This window comes from Tachyglossus aculeatus, chromosome X1 (assembly GCF_015852505.1).
Source record: "Tachyglossus aculeatus isolate mTacAcu1 chromosome X1, mTacAcu1.pri, whole genome shotgun sequence".
NCBI lineage: Eukaryota > Metazoa > Chordata > Mammalia > Monotremata > Tachyglossidae > Tachyglossus > Tachyglossus aculeatus.
Genome location: NC_052101.1, coordinates 121902475 through 121922854, shown reverse-complemented (window position 1 = coordinate 121922854; position 20380 = coordinate 121902475). Strand labels below are relative to the sequence as shown.

At 51.3% G+C, this 20380-nt stretch overlaps 1 protein-coding gene and 1 non-coding gene across 2 annotated transcripts in view; one reads left to right on the top strand and one right to left on the bottom strand.

Moving 5' to 3' along the window:
* The window catches only part of HAPLN4 (hyaluronan and proteoglycan link protein 4), a 32188-nt gene extending 17515 nt beyond the window's left edge, over nt 1–14673 (top strand). The window contains exons 3-5 of the mRNA XM_038739860.1: nt 566–928; nt 5725–6027; nt 13408–14673. Coding sequence (XP_038595788.1) covers nt 566–928; nt 5725–6027; nt 13408–13754 — 1013 coding nt within the window. The 3' untranslated portion in view covers nt 13755–14673. The remainder of the gene's footprint in view (nt 1–565; nt 929–5724; nt 6028–13407) is intronic.
* A 783-nt stretch (nt 14674–15456) lies between these two features.
* On the bottom strand, nt 15457–15594 carry LOC119920578. The gene has a single exon (XR_005448312.1). It is a non-coding gene; the product is annotated as a small nucleolar RNA SNORA7 (small nucleolar RNA).
* Nucleotides 15595–20380: the final 4786 nt, after the last annotated feature.

Below are 20380 nucleotides of genomic sequence, written 5' to 3'. Positions count from 1 at the left end.
CTGTGTCCACCCCAATTTGCTTATACCCACCCCAGCACTTAGTACAGTGCCTGGAACATAGTAAGTACTTTACAAATACCATAATTATTATGCCAAGCACTGTATCAAGCACTGAGGCAGATATAAGATTGTCCAGTCCTACATGGGGGTTAGAGTCTAAGGAGGAGGGAAAAGACGTATTAAATTCCCAGATTCAATATTGAGGCACGGAGAAGTGAAGTGACTTGCCCAGGGTCACACAGCAGGGGAATGGCAGAGCTGGGATTAGAACCCAGGCATCCTGACTCCCAGGCACAGGCTCTTCCAGCTAGGCCACACTGCTTTTCATTATAATCAGTGGGGATCTCCCGCCCTATCTTCCCTATTGCTATCGCCACCCCTCTTGGGGTATACCCTCCCGAGCCCCCATTTCCTTTATCCAGAGGATGACAATCCAGTCTGTAGCTCATGGAAGCCTGTAGCATCTCCTTCTCCCTCTCTCCCAGCCCCTTCTTTTTGCTCAAGGATTATGGGGGCAACCTTGACAATCAATCAATCGTATTGACCTATCCCCTTCCTCCCCCAGAGGATGAGTTGGGTGCTGTGGTGGTGCAAACGGCACCAGGGAAGGTGGTGACCCACCGTGGGGGCACAATCGTCCTGCCCTGCCGCTACCACTACGATGCCTCGGCCCACGACCAAGACGAGATCCGGCTCAAGTGGACCAAGGTCACCGACCCCGTGGCCTTCGTCGACGTCTTTGTGGCCATGGGCAAGGAGCGCCGGGCCTTCGGCAGCTACCGGGGCCGGGCCATGTTGCAGGAGGCTGGGGCTGGAGACGCCTCCCTGATCATCCGCAACATCACCCTGCAGGACTATGGCCGCTATGAGTGCGAGGTCACCAACGAGCTGGAGGACGATGCTGGCATGGTCAAGCTCGACCTGGAAGGTACCGGCTCCCTTTCTCCCTCTCCCTCACACCCCAGCCTCCATCTCCAGCTCCCGGAGCTGAGGAAAGTCTACTTTCACCTCTCTTGGGGCCTTGGTCCTCTGCCCCCTTGTTTTGGAGACTGGAAAGCCTTGGGCCTCTCTGGGTAGTCAGTCACCCTGCCTCCTTCTCTGACACTCCACCATCATTGTCCACTGCTCACCTCCTTCCTGGCACCCGACTGCCACTTTCCAAAAGTTGGGGGCAGAGTCCTGGCCCTGGCTGGGGCTGGGGCAGGGGCAGCAAGGAAAGGGGAACTGAAACCTGCCCGCTGGACTCCCTGGTCAGCAGTCCCACTAAATGATTTGGGGGTGGGAAAGGAGGGATCAGTACAGCACCAACAATCAGTATGCATTGAATGCTGAGCTCTGTACTAGGCGCTTGGGGAAATATACAGAAGTAAGATATTATCCCAACCTTCCAGGAGGTTACAGTCCCATGAGGCAGAGGTTAAAGCCAGAAGCCAAAGCGAGGCATTTGGGTGGTTCTTAGCAGGCAGGGATAAGGGTAAGTATTGGCTGAGGGCAGCTGGCCGCAGAGGTCTCTCTTAGTCACTCAGCAAGACCGAGGGCTCCCAGCTGCCCTGAATTCATTCATTCATTCTATCATATTTATTGAGCGCTTACTGTGTGCACAGCACTATACTAAGCACCTGGAAAGTACAATACAGCAATTGAGAGACAATCTCTGCCCATAAGGAGCTCACAGTCTTCTCTGAAGCAGCATGGCTGGGGTTTGGGAGTCAGAAAACCTGGATTCTAATCCCAGCTCTGCCACTTGCCTGCCATGTGACCTTGGGCAAGTGACTTCACTTCTCTGTGCCTCAGTTTCCTCATCTGTAAAATAGGAATGAAATGCCTGTTCCACTCCCACTTAGACTGTGAGCCCCATGTAGGACAGGGACTGCGTCCAACCTGATTATCTCGTATCTACGCCAGCGTTTAGTCCAGTGCTTGGCACATAGTAAGCATTAAATACCATTATTATTATTATTATTCTCTGCTTAGCTCTAAGTTGACCCAGGTTCTATCAATCAATCAATCAGTGGTATTCATTGCATGCTTACAGTGTGCAGAGCACTGTACTAGCACTTGGAGAAGTACAATAAAGTTGGTAGCCACGATCCCTGCCCACAAGGAAGTCTACAGTTGACATACTAAGGTGAGAGGGTTAGAGCAGAGAGAAGGTGGGGAGGAGGGGCTCCTGGGGTCTCTAACCAACTCTCAGACCCCTGACATTTTCTCTCGATCACATTGATTCCACTTGGGAGAGTGAAGGGGGTGGTCAGATCCCAGAGGTTCGGGCCCCAAGACTGCCAGCTGTGAGGGGTGGCACCCAGCTTCTGCCCTGGGCTACCAACCTATCTTCAGAGCCTTTGGGTGTCCCCACAGAACCCCTCTCATGTGCTTCAGCTCCAGACCTGTGCAGCGGGGCCCTGAGCTCACCAGCCCAACCCTGTTCCCCCTGAGACTGGGTTACTAGCCCTGAAATTTGTTTCTGGGCCAGGCGAGTGGGCAGCTGGGGAACACAGAGCTGGGCTAGTTCCTGGTTTATTTTATTTGGGAAAATTTCATCTGCGTGAATGCAAATGGAGCAATCATAACCCAAGCGGCAAAACCGATGTCCTGGAAATTTAGGAGCTGATGATTAGAGCCATAAAGCTGATTCACAGCTGGGTAGGCAGCCCCTCACAGGCTCATCGTGGTCCACAGGAAAAGCCCTCTCCTTCCTTTCCAGGAAAAGATGTCTTTCCATTCCCTCCCAACCCCCGGACACAGACAGAAGGGAATGGGAATGAGGGGGAAGTGGGGAGTGGGAAGGATCAGGCTGGGGTTTTATCCAGAGGAGCCTGGGAGCAGGAATGGGGCTCCTGGGAGCTAGAATCAGGGAGATGAACAGTCATTGGCTTGTAGCTTGGCTTCTTGCCTCCCCTAGGGACTCAGGAGTAACTGGGCCGGGCTGGGGCAGACCCTGGGGTCCAGATCAGCCCCTGGACATCCCCAATCCCAAGGATGGGTCCTCATGATCCCCTAAGTGGGTTCAGGGTGCTGGACTCTGGGAAGAGCTGGGTCTGGCAGGTGAGACCATGGAGGCATTAATGGTGGATGGTGGTGGCAGGGTCAGGCCTGGGGCCCCTCTGCTACCTCAGATTGGGGGTAGCTCCAGGGCTCCACAGTGTGAGACTGTGGACCTACCTCCCCCTCAGAGGGTCTTAGGTACCAGCCCTCAGCTCCCAACCCCTGGCCTAACAGTAATCAGGAACTCCAGTCCCTGCCTCACTCTGTTTCAGGCAACTGAGAGCACTGCCTGGGGCAACAGAGCGATTCCATGTCCCCCTCCTCCCCTGGCACCCCCAGCCCATCACCATGACACTTCCCTGGTGTGTGTGATGGGTGTTTTATTGGGTCTTTTATTGGCTTTTATTGTTGTGCAGGTTTATGTGGCGGGACCTAATAAAGGCAGGAGATGGATAGTGACTCAGAGATGTAAACCATCCCAACGAGAGAAACCAAGAAGGAAAACACATATATCTCTCAGTCCCCCCGGGTACACCCTGCACCATTGCCACCACCGTGAGGTGTTCGGCCCGGGCCTAGAAACAGTAGGGTTTCAGTCCCCACAGAACCGGCTCCTCTCTCCTTTCCTCCCTCTTCTCCTCTTTCCCTCCCTCTCAGAGGATGACTGGTTGGAGAAAGGAGGGGAGGGAAAGGAGGAAGAGGGCTATGCCCCAGAGATGCTCATTTCACAGAAAGGACTGGGAGAGGTCTTCTCATCTGTCCCCCTGCCTCCAGGCCGGGCTACCTTCAAACCCTATCCAAATATCTCCCTCTGGACTGTCCCTCTGGTGCTGAAACTGATACTTAGAGGTGAAGTGAACAGGGGGATAGGCAGATGGGAACCCAGAAAGTGAGGCCTTAGCAAGGGTGAAGGGAGAGGAACATGGAGAAGGGATGGGGAAGAGAGATTTAAGTAGCTGTGGATTCCGGGGGAATGGAGAGCTCTGCCTCCCAACCTCCCCTGGCTGCCTGAGGGGCCCTGGTGGGGAAAAAACAACTTGGCCTGGTCTGATGTGGAAATCAGCAGAGGGGTGAGACCGGTGGACGTGGGGCATTTAGAGCTTCCCACTTCTCTCTGCTGCCCGAGGGAGAGAGGGGGGTCCAGACTCTTGACTTAAAAATAATATGTTTATTTGAGTATAATTTGCATGTTTTGGAATGCCCAAGTGCAACCTCTCCCCTCCATCGTCCCCCATCTCTCAGTGCCCCTGAATCCCTTTCTAGCTTTCCAGGGACCAGCAGCCAGGTGGGTTAGATCAGGAAGCGCTACTGACTGCACTGTGGCCTAGTGGAAAGACCCCAGGCCTGGGAGTCAGAGGACCTGGATTCTCATCCCAGCTCCGCCACCCATCTGCTGCATGACATTCTTAATTTCCCTGTCTGTAAAATGGTGATTCAATTCTTGTCCTCCCTGTGTGGGAGGGGGACTGTATCCAATTTGATTATCTTGTAACTACCCCAGTGCTTAGAACAGTGCTTGGCACACAATAAGCACTTAACAAATACCATCACTACTATTATTATTGTCTCCCCCATTCCCTTGCAGCCCTGGATTGGGGGCATAGCTTTCCCCAGCTCAGCTGGGCCCTCCCTCTCCTCCCCGCCAACCCCAAGCCAAGAGTTAATAATAATAATTAATAACTGTGGTATTTGTTGAGTGCTCACTGGGTGTCAGGACCTGTACTAAGCGCTGGGGTGGATACAAGCAAATCGGGTTGGACACAGTCCCTGTCCCACATGGGGCTTCCAGGCTCAATCTCTATTTTACAGATGAGGTAACTGAGGCTCAGAGAAGTGAAGTGATTTGCCCAAGGTCACAAAGCTGACAAGTGGCAGAGCCAGGATTAGAATTCATGACCTTCTGAATCCCAGGCCCGTGCTCTGTCCACTCTGTCATGGCATAGGCCTACCGCCTCAGTCAATCAATCAATCAATCGTATTTATTGAGCGCTTACTGTGTGCAGAGCACTGTACTAAGCGCTTGGGAAGTACAAGTTGGCAACATATAGAGACAGTCCCTACCCAACAGTGGGTTCACAGTCTAGAAGGGGGAGACAGAGAACAAAACCAAACATATTAACAAAATGAAATAAATAGAATAGATATGTACAAGTAAAATAAATAGAGTAATAAATATGTACAAACATATATACATATATACAGGTGCTGTGGGGAAGGGAAGGAGGTAAGATGGGGGGGATGGAGAGGGGGACAAGGGGGAGAGGAAGGAGGGGGCTCAGTCTGGGAAGACCTCCTGGAGGAGGTGAGCTCTCAGTAGGGCCTTGAAGGGAGGAAGAGAGCTAGCTTGGCGGATGTTGGGAGGGAGGGCATTCCAGGCCAGGGGGATGACGTGGGCCGGGGGTCGACGGCGGGACAGGCAAGAACGAGGCACGGTGAGGAGATTAGCAGCAGAGGAGCGGAGGGTGTGGGCTGGGCTGTAGAAGGAAAGAAGGGAGGTGAGGTAGGAGGGGGCAAGGTGATGGAGAGCCTTGAAGCCGAGGGTGAGGATTTTCTGCCTGATGCGCAGATTGATTGGTAGCCACTGGAGATTTTTGAGGAGGGGAGTAACATGCCCAGAGCATTTCTGGACAAAGACAATCCGGGCAGCAGCATGAAGTATGGATTGAAGTGGGGAGAGACACGAGGATGGGAGATCAGAGAGAAGGCTGACTGTCTTTGGTCTCCTCTCCCGGGTCTCAGGCGTCATCTTCCCCTACCACCCCCGGCTGGGCCGCTACACCCTCAACTTCCACGAGGCCCAGCAGGCGTGCGCGGAACAGGACGGAATCCTGGCATCCTATGACCAGCTGCACGAGGCCTGGTTGGAGGGTCTGGACTGGTGTAACGCCGGCTGGCTGCAGGACGGCTCCGTGCAGTACCCCATCTCCCGGCCCCGCGAAGAGTGCGGCCGCAAGGACACGCCCGTGGGCGTCCGCAACTATGGATACCGCCACAAGGACGATGAGCACTACGACGCCTTCTGCTTCACCTCCAATTTAAATGGTAATTCCCTCTGCCCCTCCCGCTCCCATCCCCATACAAGGTTGACTAGAATACCAGGCTCACTTGAGTAGAAGGCACAGACCAGATCCCTTTTTCTCTTTAGTTCCCTCCCGATTCACACTCCAGCACCACCCCACCCTCACCAGAATAGAGCACAGACCTGAGAGTCAGAAGGACCTGTGGTCTAATTCTGGTTCCTCCACTTGTCTGCTGTGTGGCCCTGGACAGATCACTTAACTTCTCCGTGCCTCAGTTACCTCATTTGTAAAATGACGATTAAGACTGTGAGCCCCATGTGGGACAGGGACTGTGTCCAACCTGACAAGCCTGTATCTACCCCAGAGTTTAGTACAGTGCCTGGCCTGGCCTGGCACTGTAAATGCTTAACAAATACCATTAAAAGAAAGAGATGCTGTCTGCTCTTTCACCTCTGCTTTGCTTTCTCTCCCCTAACCCTACCCAAGGGTAGGCGGCGAGTCAGTGGTCAAGGCATAGTCATGAGACAGAATTATGAGGAAGCCAGGAGAGAGGAGGGAGGAAGTTAGGGAACTTGGAGAAATGGCTGATCAACCAATTAATAACATTTATTGAGGCCTACTGTGCACAGACCACTGTACTAAGTGCCTGGGAGAGTACAAAAGAGTTAGTAGATACCTGTCTTCAAGGAGCTTGCAGTCTAGTGGGGAAGACAGACATCTAAATAAATTAGAGATGGGAGGGATAATAGAATGTATAAGATATGGACACAAGTGCTAGGAGGGCTGTGGTAGCTTTAGTGCTTAGGTGGCACAGAGGGCTGGAGTAGCAGTTGGGGATATAAAATGGGGAAGATAAGAAATTATTGGGAAAGGCCTCCTGAAGGAGATAAGATATCAGAAGGGCCTTGAAGATGGGGAGAGCAATGGCCTGTCAGATATGAAGGGGGAGGGGGAGGGAGTTCTGGGCAGGAGGGAGGGTGTGAGCAAGAGGTTGGGTGGGAGAGAAAAGAATGAGTCACAGGGTTAACGAGAAAAATGAAGAGGGTAAACTGGGGTGTGGTGAAAGAAGAGAGTGGATAGGTATGTGGGAGAGAACTAACAGCATCTTAAAGCTAAGGGTGAGGAATTTCTGCTGGATGTGGAGAGGAATGGGCAACCATTGGAGGTTTCTGAGGTGTGAGGAGACACGTGACTGTTTAATAGCCACACTCCTAACTTGGACACCTCAGAAAAGACTAAGATCAAATCACCCCATGGGCTCAAAAATATGGTAGGCCCTGCTCCTAAAGCACATTCTCCTGGGCAATTCTCAGGGCTAAGTACGCTCCCAACTCATCCCCCCAGCAGGCAACTCGAGAAGAATTTCCATTTGTTTGGTCTAGAGTGGTCAGGCTTCCACTCTGGCAAGGAGGCCAAGGGCTCCAGCTTCACTCTTTAACCATGACAACCTTCCAGATCCCCCCTCTTCCTTTGGGTTCTCTACCATGATGGCTTTGGCACTGGGAGAGGCCAGGTTTGCTTTTCAAGATGACAAAAGCGTCCCTGATCTTTGATGCCTGGTGGAGCGTGCGCAAGGCTCAGAGGCCTCTAAATATAGATCCAAGGGCAGTTTCAAACATTTCCTCTCAAAGCCCAAGCTGCCTATTGCATGCGGCGGCCAGGGACGGAATCTTTTCTCTTGCTCACTGCCTTTTGTTAACTCTGGCTTTGATTGCTGAGGCGGCTTCATGTGTCCTTGGTGGAAAGGGCTTCCAGCCCCAAGCCTGGCTCTGGACTGCTGGGGGGTGTGGGGGAGAAGAAAGGAGGGAACGTGTGCATGGGTGCAGATGTTTACATGCATTAAGGGGGTGCACATATGTTGTGGGCATGCCCACTGTGTGCAGATGTGTGTTCATGTGCTTGCCCATGTGTACAAGTGTATACGAGAGAAGCAGCATGACTCAGTGGCAAGAGCCTGGGCTTGGGAGTCAGAAGTCATGGGTTCTAATCCTGCCTCTGATGCTTATCAGCTGTGTGACTTTGGGCAAATCACTTAACTTCTCTGTGCCTCAGTTCCCTCATCTGTAAGGAGGGGATTAAGGCTGTGAGCCCCACGTGGGACAACCTTGATTACCTTGTATCTCCCCTAGTGCTTAGAACAGTGCTTGGCACATAGTAAGTGCTTAACAAATACCAACATTATTATTATTATTATTATTATTGTTATTACGAGTGTGTGTGTGTTGGGGGGGGTGTGTCGGGGAGGTGGCCACTGATGGCTTAGACAATCAATAGTATTTATTGTAACTGAGTACCTACTGTGTGCAGAGCATTGTACTAAGTGCTTGGGAGAGTACTATAGATATGATTCCTGTCCTTAAGAAGTTTACAATCTACCAAGGTAGACAAACACTAAAATAAATTAGAAGTAAGAGGAAGCAACAGAGTTTAAAGATATGTGCATAAATGTGTGTGTTGTGGGGCTGGGGGGGGGGGGGGGGGGCGCTGCCGGGAGAGGGGAGAGGGCCATGGAAGTGAGTACCCAAGTGCTTAGATAGTAGAGAAGTCCTGAAGTGGCAGTGGCAGGGGAAATAGGGCAGGGAGATGAGAGATGAGTCAGGATGCCCTTCTGGTGGAGATGTGATTTCAGAAAGGCCTTGAAGATGGGAAGAGCAGAGGTCTGCCGGATGTGAAAGGGAAGGGAGTTTTAGGCAGAAGGAGGGCGTGAGCAAGAAGTCAACGGTGGGAGAGATGAGAATGAGACACAGTGTGTGGGTTGGCTTGAAAGGAGTGGAGAGGGCTTAGGCAAAATTGGAGGTTTTTGAGGAATGGAGAGATAGGTGCAGCATAATGTTTCAGAAAAATGATCTAGGCAGCAGAGCGAAGCATGGACCGGAAAGGGGAGAGGCTGGAGGCAGGGAGGTAAGCGAGGAGGCTAATGCAGTTGTCAAGTGGGATATGACAAATGCCTGGACCAGGGAGCTGCCTGTTTGGGAGGAGAGGAAGGGGCAGATTCTGGAAATGTTGCAGGGGAAAAGCAGACAGAAGTTGGTGACAGACTGAATACAGGGGCAATTAAGTGAATGAATAGCTGGAAAAGCAGGTGAGAAAGCACAGAACTCCAAGACCAACAAAGCCTGGGGCAGGCCCTGGTCCCGGCCCCGTAAGCCCAGGAAGCATATTTGGGAATGAAGTGTTGGGAAGAGGGGAAGAAGGGAAGGGGGAACTGGGGATTGGGCTGTCTACTAAGGGAAGCAGCATGGCTCAGTGGAAAGAGCGTGGGCTTGGGAGTCAGAGGTCATGGGTTTGAATCCCGGCTCCACCACTTATCAGCTATGTGACCTTGGGCAAGCCACTTAACTTCTCTGTGCCTCAGTTCCCTCACCTGTAAAGTGGAGATTAAGACTGTGAGCCCCACGTGGGGCAACCTGATCACCTTGTATCCCCCCAGCGCTTAGAACAGTGCTTTGCACATAGTAAGTACTTAACAAATACCATTATTATTATCATTATTATTATTATTATTATTATTACCAACCTGGGGTCTCTTTATTGCTACCTTGGCCACGAGTACAAATCATTTCCAGCCAAAGTCTCTGATTACCAGCTTGCCCTGCCTTGAGGGGGTCCATGGGATGCAGAACATGCACTGACATCCTTGCCCAACCACCTGGCCCCAGTTAGCACATTCTGGCGAGTGGCTATCTGCAAGGCTGTTTTATGAACCCCCTGGGAGGCTGTTGTGACTGAAAAGCAGATGGGCTAACAGGGACTATGGCTCAGACCTTCTGACCTGGCACCTGCCAAAGGCTTGGGTTAGTTTTCCTCCAGAATGAGGGGTGCCAAGTGGCAGGTGCCCCCCCTCTCCTCTTACCGCATGACTTCATGGCCATGCAGCATTCCTGCCCCTTCTTGTCTTCCTGTATCCCCAGGTCCACTCCTTCCCTCACCCCATGGATGCTGGCAAGAAGAGAACCAGTTGAACATTTGGCCAGGGCAGAGGGTGGTAAAGTTCTTTCAAAATGACCAGGTCGGTGTCCTCTGTTTGGTACCTGCAGCGTGGCTTAGTGGAAAGAGCCCAGGCTTGGGAGTCAGAGGTCGTGGGTTCTAATCCCGGCTCCGCCACTTGTCAACTGTGTGACTTTGGGCAAGTCACTTCACTTCTCTGTGCCCCAGTTACCTCATCTATAAAATGGGGATTAAGACTGTGAGCCCCATGTGGGACAACCTGATTACCTTGTTTCCTACCCAGCGCTTAGAACATTGCTTGGCACATAACAAGCACTTAACAAATGCCATCATTATTATTATTATTATTTCCCCCTTCCCATAGCATACATTCCCAGGATGAACAATGTGGCCGACGGGAGCCAGAACACCCCCTCCCCTTTTTGCATTTTGGCATGAGGGCTGAAGGGCAGGTCCCAGCTGGGAACAGCAGACTAGACTCAATGAACCCAGAAACTGTCCCCTCCTCCCTCTGCCCCTTGGACACCAGCATGACCCTTATTCGATTTTCACAGAGAATTGGTTTGTGCCTTTGGCTACAGCGAGTGAGTCAATATGGCAGCAGGATGTCCATCATGTCTGGCTGCCCCCCCACTGGGGGTGCTAATGGTGTTCTCTCTCTGGGGGAGGAAGCTCTCTGTTGGAAGCAGGTGGGAATGGGCAGTCTGGCTCTCCACCCCTTCCCCGATCTCCCTCCTTCATTCCCTCCCTCTTTTCTCTTCCCCCACTCCACCACATTCCCCATCTGACTGAGAGAAAGGAAGGCAGAGGACCATGTTGGAGCCAGCGAGGGCAGGGGTAGGGGACGAGGCGGGGGCCGGAAGTGGGAGGGAGGGAGGGAGGGTGCAGAGTATGATTTCCTCTTTGGATGCTGCGGAGGGGGAGAGGGAATGGGCCCAGTCTGTGGCGCTTCTTAGAGTGAGGACTATGATGGACGTACAGTTCTGGTTACTGTGTCCTAGGAGAAACTTCATTATGTAATAATAATAATAATGACATTTATTATGCACTTACTATGTGCAAAGCACTGTTGTAAGCACTGGGGAGGTTACAAGGTGATCAGGTTGTCCCATGGAGGGCTCTCAGTTTTAATCCCCATTTTACAGATGAGGTAACTGAGGCACAGAGAAGTTAAGTGACTTGCCCAAAGTCACACAGCTGACAATTGGCAGAGCCGGGATTTGAACCCATGACCTCTGATTCCAAAGCCCATGCTCTTTCCACTGAGCCATGCTGCTTCTTTGTAGAAATATCTTCTATGTAGAGATAACGAACATGCCAGGACTCTTCAGCTTGGAAAAATGTAGGCTGGGAGGAGACAGGATTGAAGGTTTGTTGGAGTCTCCCATCGGGAACGATGGATGAGCCTCCATTCTGTGACTTCAGGACAGAGAGCCTGTGTGGAGGAATTGATTCTAGTGCTTGTGGTTTGTGCGGTGCCATTCAAACTCTCTTGTCCCTTCCAGTCGTGTTCCAGCTGGGGCCCGACGTACAGTGAGTGAGTTGGCAGTGCAGGGGGGCAACACATTACAAAGTACCTGTCAAGGAAGCAGCACGGTGTAGAGGATGGAGCACAGGCCTTTGAGTCAGAAGGTCATGGGTTCTAACCCCGGCTCTGCCATTCGTCTGCTGTGTGACCTTGGGCAAGTCACTTCACTTCCTCTGTGCCTCAGTTACCTCATCTGTAAAATGGGGATTAAGACTGTAAGCCCCATGTGGGACATGTATCGTGTCCAACCTAATTAGCTCGTATCTGCCCCAGGGCTTAGTACAGTGTCTGGCACATGCTAAGTGCTTAGCAAATACCATAAAAAAATGACTGTTTATCAAATCTCACCCTGCTTGGTTGAGGAAATACCCACTTGGAGCTCCAAGGTAGGAGGATCAAGATAAACAAAAAGAAACATTTTTTGTTAAGCAAATCAGTAGGTTCAAGAAGGGTTTGAATAGCTCCATAGATATAGGTTCATGATGGTTTATTAGAAAGAAAAGTTTGGGGTCTTGGTTTGTTCATTCCTAACCATGAGGGTGGATGTCCAGGAGGGCAACCATAAGCCAGCTCATCTAAGCATCCTGTTGCCATGGAGATAGAGCACTGGGCTTGATGGACTGGCCGCAGCCGTAGAGAGGGGGAGTGCGTGTGTGGGTCTGCTCCAGCAATGGCCTTGCTCATGGGCTTATGTTCTTATGCGTCTTCCAAGGGTGCATTGCTGTACCCTCGACAGCCTTGAATGGCTAATATTGGCCTTATATTTTTCATTTTATATATTAATCTTGCCTTCAGCCGCTAGAACAATATGGGGACTAGCCAAACGCAGGATAATAATCATCTGTTAACAAGATCGATGAGAGATCAATATATCCTGTTTATTTGGAAGAGCAGCTGTCTGAACTGATACCTTGGAAGAATGTTGAAATAATAACCCAGGTATAACAATAATAGCAATAAATAGATTATGATTCTTTGATTCCTTCCATCTCTGCTATATTCTCCATGGGGCAGTTTGAGGAGGTGGGCTGAGCATTTTTATCCCTCCTCCTTCCACACTCAAATCAGTTGCCCAGCTTCCCCTGCCCCTACCCTCCACTCCCACTCCCCCCATAGTCTATGGGGCAGGAGGAAGTAACCTCAGGAGCCACAGGAAGTCCTTGTTCTGTGTTGATTGGGTCTTTGCCTGCCCCCCTCCTGACACCTGTGTATTCTGGTAGCTCCTTACCCTGCTTCACCTCTCTCCCACCACCAAGCCTTGGTCCTCACAGTTCCTTCCACATGGACCGGCCTCCCTGCTTGTGCCTGTCAACTCTCCTCTCTGTCTTTTCCTTAAATTGCAGCTTCAGGCCTCCCCCTCCATGAAGGCTTCCCTCAGTCACCATGCTCCTCACTTTCTAGTCTGCCACCCCAATCCATGACCCATTCCTCAACCTATTGCTGCCATGACTGTGGGTCTATCCTTGTGGACAAGGCTAATCTAGGCACCTGGACTGCCTCCCCTCTCAGACTGGGAGCTCCCTGAGGATAGAGACCAGGTGGTTTCTCCATCAGCACCCCCCAACATCCGGGTTCTGTCCCCACAAAGAGAAGCAGTCGGGAACGAGAATGGCCTAGTGAATAGAGCATGGGCTTGGGAGTCAGAAGGACCTGGGTTCTAATCCCGGCTCCACCACATGTTTTCTATGTGACCTTGGACAAGTCATTTTACTTCTCTGTGCCTCAGTTACCTCATGTGCAAAATGGGGATCAAGACAGTGAACCCTATGTGGGACAGGGACTGTGTCCAATCTGATTAGGTTGTATCTACCCTAGCGCTTAGAACAGTGCTAGACACGTAAGTGCTTGACAAATTCCATCACCCCGAGGGGAGGCCTGGACAAGCTTGTTGCTGCTCACTCCGAATCTTTCTCCTTCTCTCCCCAGGCAACGTCTTCTTCCTGAAGACTTACCGCAAGCTGAGCTTTGCCGAGGCGACGCGAGCCTGTGAGGGCAGCAGGGCATCCGTGGCCAAAGTGGGCCAGCTCTACGCAGCCTGGAAGATCCAGCTGCTGGACAAGTGTGAGGCAGGCTGGCTGGGGGACGGCAGTGTCCGCTACCCCATCGTCAATCCCCGAGCCCGCTGTGGGGGGCTCCAGCCAGGGGTGCGCAACCTGGGCTTCCCTGACAAAAAGTACAAGCTCTTTGGGGTTTATTGCTACCGGCCGGCTGGAGTGGTGGCCCCTCAGTGGGGCTGGGAGGACCAGGGGTCCTGGCAGCCCTTGCGAGTGTAGTTGGGTGACACCCTTCTTCTGGAGGGGCAGGGTATTCTGAGCCCCAGGACCCTCAGACAAAGCTGTTGCTATGGGGATGGGCACCCACCACTCCCTCACCCTGACCCTGTCCACCTCCCCCTCTTTCTTCTCGCCTGCCCTATCTTGCCTCCCCTGAAAGCTCAGGCCTCACAGGTTTGAAACATGTCAAGAAAACCTCCTTTTTCCCCACAACCCAGCAGGGACCAGATTCTTAAAGGTTCAGTGGGCAGCCCTGGGGAGAGACACAGCACAAGGAAGCTGCTTATTTCCAAGTAGAGCTCCCTACCTTACCCCCTTTCTCAAGACAGTTCCCTCCCCCAAAAAAAGGCAGTCCCCACCTGCTCCCCCTTGACTCAGAGCCAGCCTTTGTGCTACCTGGAATGTCAAGAGCACCTGGCATGGCACCTGGCATATGCTAGGGGAACCAGGATGGCTGGGTTCTACGATGGACTCCCCAACTGGTGTACTTCCCCTTTCCCTCTCCCTAAACCACACTGCTCCCCCCTCTAGCCAACTGGGAGAAACCTTGTCTCCTTGGCTCTTGCCTCCTGCCCCAGGCTGCTGCGGGGGCTTAGGGGTGGGGCCTGGGTAATGTCTAATCCAGCTGCCCCTTCCCCCAGCTTAGCCCAGAGCCAGGGCAAGGGCTGAAGCCTAGGACATGGGATCAGACTGAGATCACCTTCCCACATATTTCCCTGGCTCATCCCTGCCTCCCCCCGTCTCCTCCTGGCCTGGTCTGGAAGCAGCTGACTTGCCCCTCCGATTAACCCCTGCTTCTCGCCTGTACCCACAGCGCCTTGCCCCTCCCTCCAATAAAGCTCTGGATCCTCCCTTCCCCTCTGTGCTTCTTCTGGTGCTTTGTCTGGGGTTGCCCCCCACCTCCCCTTAACTCCCCACTCACTCCATCCTTTTCCCACCCTCCCCAGTTCCACTGGAATTCAGCCTCTAGTTTCCCAAGGTTAAATATGCTGTCCTGGTCCCTAGATCCAAGCTTAAAACTCCAGGAGAGGTGTAACATTTCTCCACCTTTCTGTTCGCATAACAGCCTGTGCTGGGCTGAACTTGGGAAGCTGCAGTGAAACACCTGAGAATCATCCTGCACCTCCCCAAATCCTTCCCGCACCTTCCAGGGACTTTGAGATTGAAACTCTCCAGAGACTCACAGCCAGCCACTTGGGGCAGGGGTACATTCATTCATTTATCCGATTGTATATATTAAGTGCTTACTGTGTGCAGCACACTGCACTAAGCGCTAGGGAGAGTACAATACAACAATAAACAGTCACATTCCTTGCCCACAACGAGATTCACTGGGGCTGAGAGCAGGTGGGAACTTGAAAAGTAGTAGTAAGAGTATTTATTAAGCCCTTACTGTGTGCAGAACACTGTACTAAACCCTGGAAAAGAATAAACTGGTGGGAATTAGACTTGGCCCCTGGTCCTCAAGGGCCTCTTGTCTTGTCTTATGCCGTCGAGTCGTCTTCAACCCATAGCGACGCCATGGACACATCTCTCCCAGAACGCCCCACCTTCATCTGCAATCGTTCTGGTAGTGGATCCATAGAGTCTTCTTGGTAAAAATACGGAAGTAGTTTACCATTGCCTCCTTCCGCGCAGTAAACTTGAGTCTTGGCCCTTGATTCTCTCCCATTCAGCTGCTGCCCAGCACAGTTGAGTTTTGACTTGTAGCAGATTACCTTCTACTCACTAGCCACTGCCCAAACTAGGAATGAAATGGATATGCCTCTGCCTGACTCTCCCTCCTGTAGTCGAGACTGGTGGAGTACTGGGAACTCTCCAGGTGTGACCCTGAGAGGGGTCAAGGGGCTCACAATCTAATATAAGCTGGGGAGAAAGGACCAGAAGCAGACACATGAGGACTGATGAAACAATAAAACACTAAAACATAAAAGACAAGGACAAATACACAAAATCAAAGCAAAAATCAGTAGGATGTTGAGGCTAGAGGAGAAGAATTTGGGGTTCCTTGTGGCTGAGTCCATAGCAAACCCAAAGCCACAGCAATGGCTACAGCAGCCACCATCCTTCTAGAGGGTTTATGGAGTCCTTATGCTGTGGATTGTTCTTCTCTTTCCCACCAGGGTGTTGGGAAGGCAGGATCAATCAATCAATCAATCAATCGTATTTATTGAGCGCTTACTATGTGCAGAGCACTGTACTAAGCGCTTGGGAAGTACAAATTGGCATCACATAGAGACAGTCCCTACCCAACAGTGGGCTCACAGTCTAAAAGGGGGAGACAGAGAACAGAACCAAACATACCAACAAAATAAAATAAGTAGGATAGAAATGTACAAGTAAAATAAATAAATAAATAAATAAATAGAGTAATAAATATGTACAACCATATATACATATATACAGGTGCTGTGGGGAAGGGAAGGAGGTAAGACGGGGGGATGGAGAGGGGGACGAGGGGAGAGGAAAGAAGGGGCTCAGTCTGGGAAGGCCTCCTGGAGGAGGTGAGCTCTCAGCAGGGCCTTGAAGGGAGGAAGAGAGCTAGCTTGGCGGATGGGCAGAGGGAGGGCATTCCAGGCCCGGTGTCTCCTCAGTGTCTGGGTGGGAGAGCCAGTGCCTGTTCCTTGGGAGGCACTCTGGATGGCTGTCCAGTCGGGGGACACCAAAAGCGCACGGCAGCGAGGTACGCCCGGAGCATGTTGGGAGCAGGGGCCCTCGGTCGTGGAGAGGAAAGGCAGAAGCGTTCCCTGTTTCTTCACTTGGCCTTGGTGGAGAGGGGCCAAAACCACAAAAGGAGGTGAGGCTGTAGTTACCAATTGCCTTGCTTGCCTGCCGTAGAAAGGTGGACGTGGTGGCTAGCAAAGGGGCTGCAAGGGTGGCTTAGTGGCTAGAACACGGGCCTGGGAGTCAGAAGGACCTGGGTTCTAATCCAGGCTCTGCCACATGTCTGTTGTGTGACCTTGGGCAAGTCACTTCACTTCTCTGGGACTCAGACACCTCATCTGTAAAATGGGGATTTAGAGTGTGAGCCCCATATGGGACAGGTACTGTGTCCAACCTGCTTAATTTGTATCTACTCCAGCACTTAGAACAGTGCTTAGCACATAGTAAGTGTTTAACAAATACCATAATTGCTATTATTACTATTATCGTAATTATTACTAAGGGAGCAGCTGACTCCAGGACTCCAGTAGCAGGAACAGCATTCACATTCAATCATTCATTTCACTTGTATTTATTGAATGTTTACTGTGTGCAGAGCAATGCACTAAGCGCTTGGTAGAGTACAATACAACAATAAACAGACACATTCCCTGCCCACAGCAGTTGGACCTACTGGTGCTTGTAGCTGGGAGCCTGAACTCTTTCTCTGGGAATATGTCTGGGATGGGCCCATTGGAGAGTAGGGCCCCTTCCTGACTGTGAGCCCGTTGTTAGGTAGGGACCATCTCTATTTGTTGCCAACTTGTACTTCCCAAGTTCTTAGTACACAGTAAGTGCTCAATAAATACGATTGAATGAATGGGGTCTGGGTAGGGCCTTCTTGCCAGCAATGCTCCTGAGAGCCTGACTAGAATTCTAGATCCCGCAAGACTGAACAATCAAACTCAGCAGCTCAAGAAGCCAGAGTGGAGAGAGAGGCTTCATTCTTCACTCCTCCAGGATCCTGCTCCCAGTGGGAGCTTGGCAAGAGCAGCATGGTTTAGTGGAGATGAGGGACACGTGAAGAGTATGGCAAGGGTGGCACATGATAAGAATGATTGTGGTATTTGTTAAACACTTACTATGTGCCAAGCACTGGGGTAGATTCTGGATAATCAGGTCTGACACAGTCCCCGTCCTACATGGGGCTCATAGTTCAAGCAGGAGGGAGAACAGGTCTTGAATCCCCATTTCACAGATGAGAAAATGGAGGCACAGAGAGGTTATATGACTTTCCCAAGATCACACAGCAGGCAAGTGGCAGAGCTGGGATTAGATCCCAGGTCTCCCAACTCCCAGGCCTTGGCTCTTTCCCTTAGGCCATGCTACTTCTGAACATGCTCTAAGCACACATTTTATAAGAGGTGTGGGGGTGGTACAGAGGCTTTGAGGTAGAGGGGGATGTACCTGCAGGAGGGAAAGTTGAGTCATTGAACCCTCCATCCTCTTCTTTCTTTCTTGGCCTCCCTTCCTCCACCCTTTGGCTGTCATCGTATAACAATGGACCCACTGAGCCTAACCCAGGATCTGCGAGGCAGAAACCTGAACTGGATCCGGCTGGATTGCGAGCCCCTACCCTTCCCCCGGCACTCATCTATTGTATTCTCTCAATCGGTCAATCAATCGTGCTTATTGAGTGCTTACTGCATGCAGGCCACTATACCTAAGCGGGAGAGTACGACACAACAATATAACACTCCCTGTTCTATGTACTTCATTCAATCGTATTTATTGAGTGCTTACTGTGTGCAGAGCACTGTACTAAGCGCTTCGTGCTCTGTACACAGTTAGGACTCAGTTAATGCACAGATTAATCCACTTGCTAGAGGTCAGCCTACTCCTGCCTTCTCTGGAGTCAGAGTGGGAGGTCAGAGTCTATTTCTTCCCTTAAGACCACCATCCATGCCCCTAACCACCTCCCCTTTTCCCCTCCCCACAGTCCCTGCTCTTAAGCAGACTTTTGTTTCCCAGGCGCTTTCCTTTATAGCCACGGAATAACTGCCCTAATTCTCCATGTGCCAGGGAGGGAGGGCACCCGGTAGGGGGGCTCCCACTCTCCCGCAGCGCCTTTGATATTTTCATTAGCCGAGCCACGTGGCGCCAACGGGAGAGGTTAAATTCCTGGGCCTGAGGCTGCATCTGGCTACTGCAGCTCTGATTGGAGCTGGTTAAATGGGGGAGGCCTGGTCTGCTCTCGGCCTGTAAACAGAAACCAACCGACCAACAAACCAAATAAGAAAAACCCAAGCTGCCAGTTGGCTGGTTTCAGAGGAGCATTGGCTGAGTTCTTCCAGCTCTCCCTGGGCAGATTGTGTCCGCAAAAGCATCATCCTGGGTTTTGAACTTTTCACCACTGCAACCGTAGAGACTGCAGGCCTTCTTTGGGCCCACAGCCTGCCAGAGTCACTGGGTGCTAGATAGATCTTGGGGTTGGAGATTGGGATCCCTGAGGCATTCGTTAAGCACTTACTATGTGCCAAGCATTGTACTAAGCGCTGGGGTGGATGCAAGCAAATCGGGTTGGACAGAGTCCCTGTCCCACATGGAGCTCACAACTTAAATCACCATCTCACAGCTGATACCCGGAGAAGTGAAGTGTCTTGCCCAAGGTCATACAGCAGACAAGCATCAGTTTCGGGATTAGAACCCAGCTCCTTCTAACTCCCAGGCTCATGCTCTATCCACACTTACTGAGCACTGAACTAAGCACTTGGAAGAGTACAATGTAACAGAGTCGGTAGACACATTTCCTGATCACAATGAGTTTACAGTTCTGAGGGGGAGACAGACATTAAATATTAGTAAATAAATTATGGATATGGACAGATGTGCTGTGGAGCTGAGGGAGAGGTGAATAAAGGCTGCACATCCAAGTGCAAGGGTGATGTAGAAGGGAGTGGGAGAAGAGGAAATGAGGGCTTAGTCAGGGAATGGCCTCTTGGAGGAAATAAATCCAGTTGATTGATTGATTGACCTAGGTAAGAGTAGAGTTGTCAGACTCAAAGACCACCTTTACTTAATCCATTTTACATGGTGTGTCAATTATCCTTCTCTTCTCGTGGCTCATTAGACTGGTGTGCCCCTCTCCCCCATCCTCTCCCTGCCCCCCACTCACTGATAGCTCAGGCCACCCTGTCATTTCTCTTTATTAAGCTCCAGTCCTTATGTTAACAGCACCATCAAAGTGCGTGTCTTTGACGGGGAAAGGTCCCCATTCATTCTAGCTGACTGCCTGCTGCCGGCTGGGTGGCTACTGAGTCAATAAAAGGGAAGGGGGCATGGATGAAGGGCACAGAGTTTATGGGAAAGGCTGTGCGGGTCAGATAAATCCAGATTCATTTTTAAATGGGCTATCAAGAGTGACCCCGATAGGGTTTCTCGAAGGATAATTTGGGGGAGGGGGGAGGGGGCAGCCCCCGGCTCATATTTGATCATCTCTCACCTGTCAGCACTTTCTAAGTGAAATGCTGGGGACAAAGGGAGCCGGAAATAGTTTGCCCTAAATGCTTCTTTCCCTTAAGATTATTTTTGGGGTTTTAAAAAGAAAATGGAAGTTGCAGCTGGAAGGATTAAGGAAAGTTGTGATTGTTAAATCTCTGGAGATCTTTAAGAATAGGAGAGCCCCTCCCATCTTGCCTCCAATTCAAGGAGGAGGCATTAGGCGGAGTCACCTAGAGGCAGGCGGTGGGAGGAGAGGATGAGTTTTTTGGGTCCGTTCTCAATGGTTTAGTCATGGGGTCCCTTCCAGCCCATGGTTTCTGGAAGATGATGACTCCAAGAAGACTGAAAGAAGCATCGTCCTGAGTTTTGAACTTTTCACCGGTGCATTAGGCTCAAGAGAGCTATTTCCTATAAAATTATTTTTATTGGGCTCATCCAAATGGGCATAGAGAGTAGGGAGAAAAATGGAACAGAAACAGCAG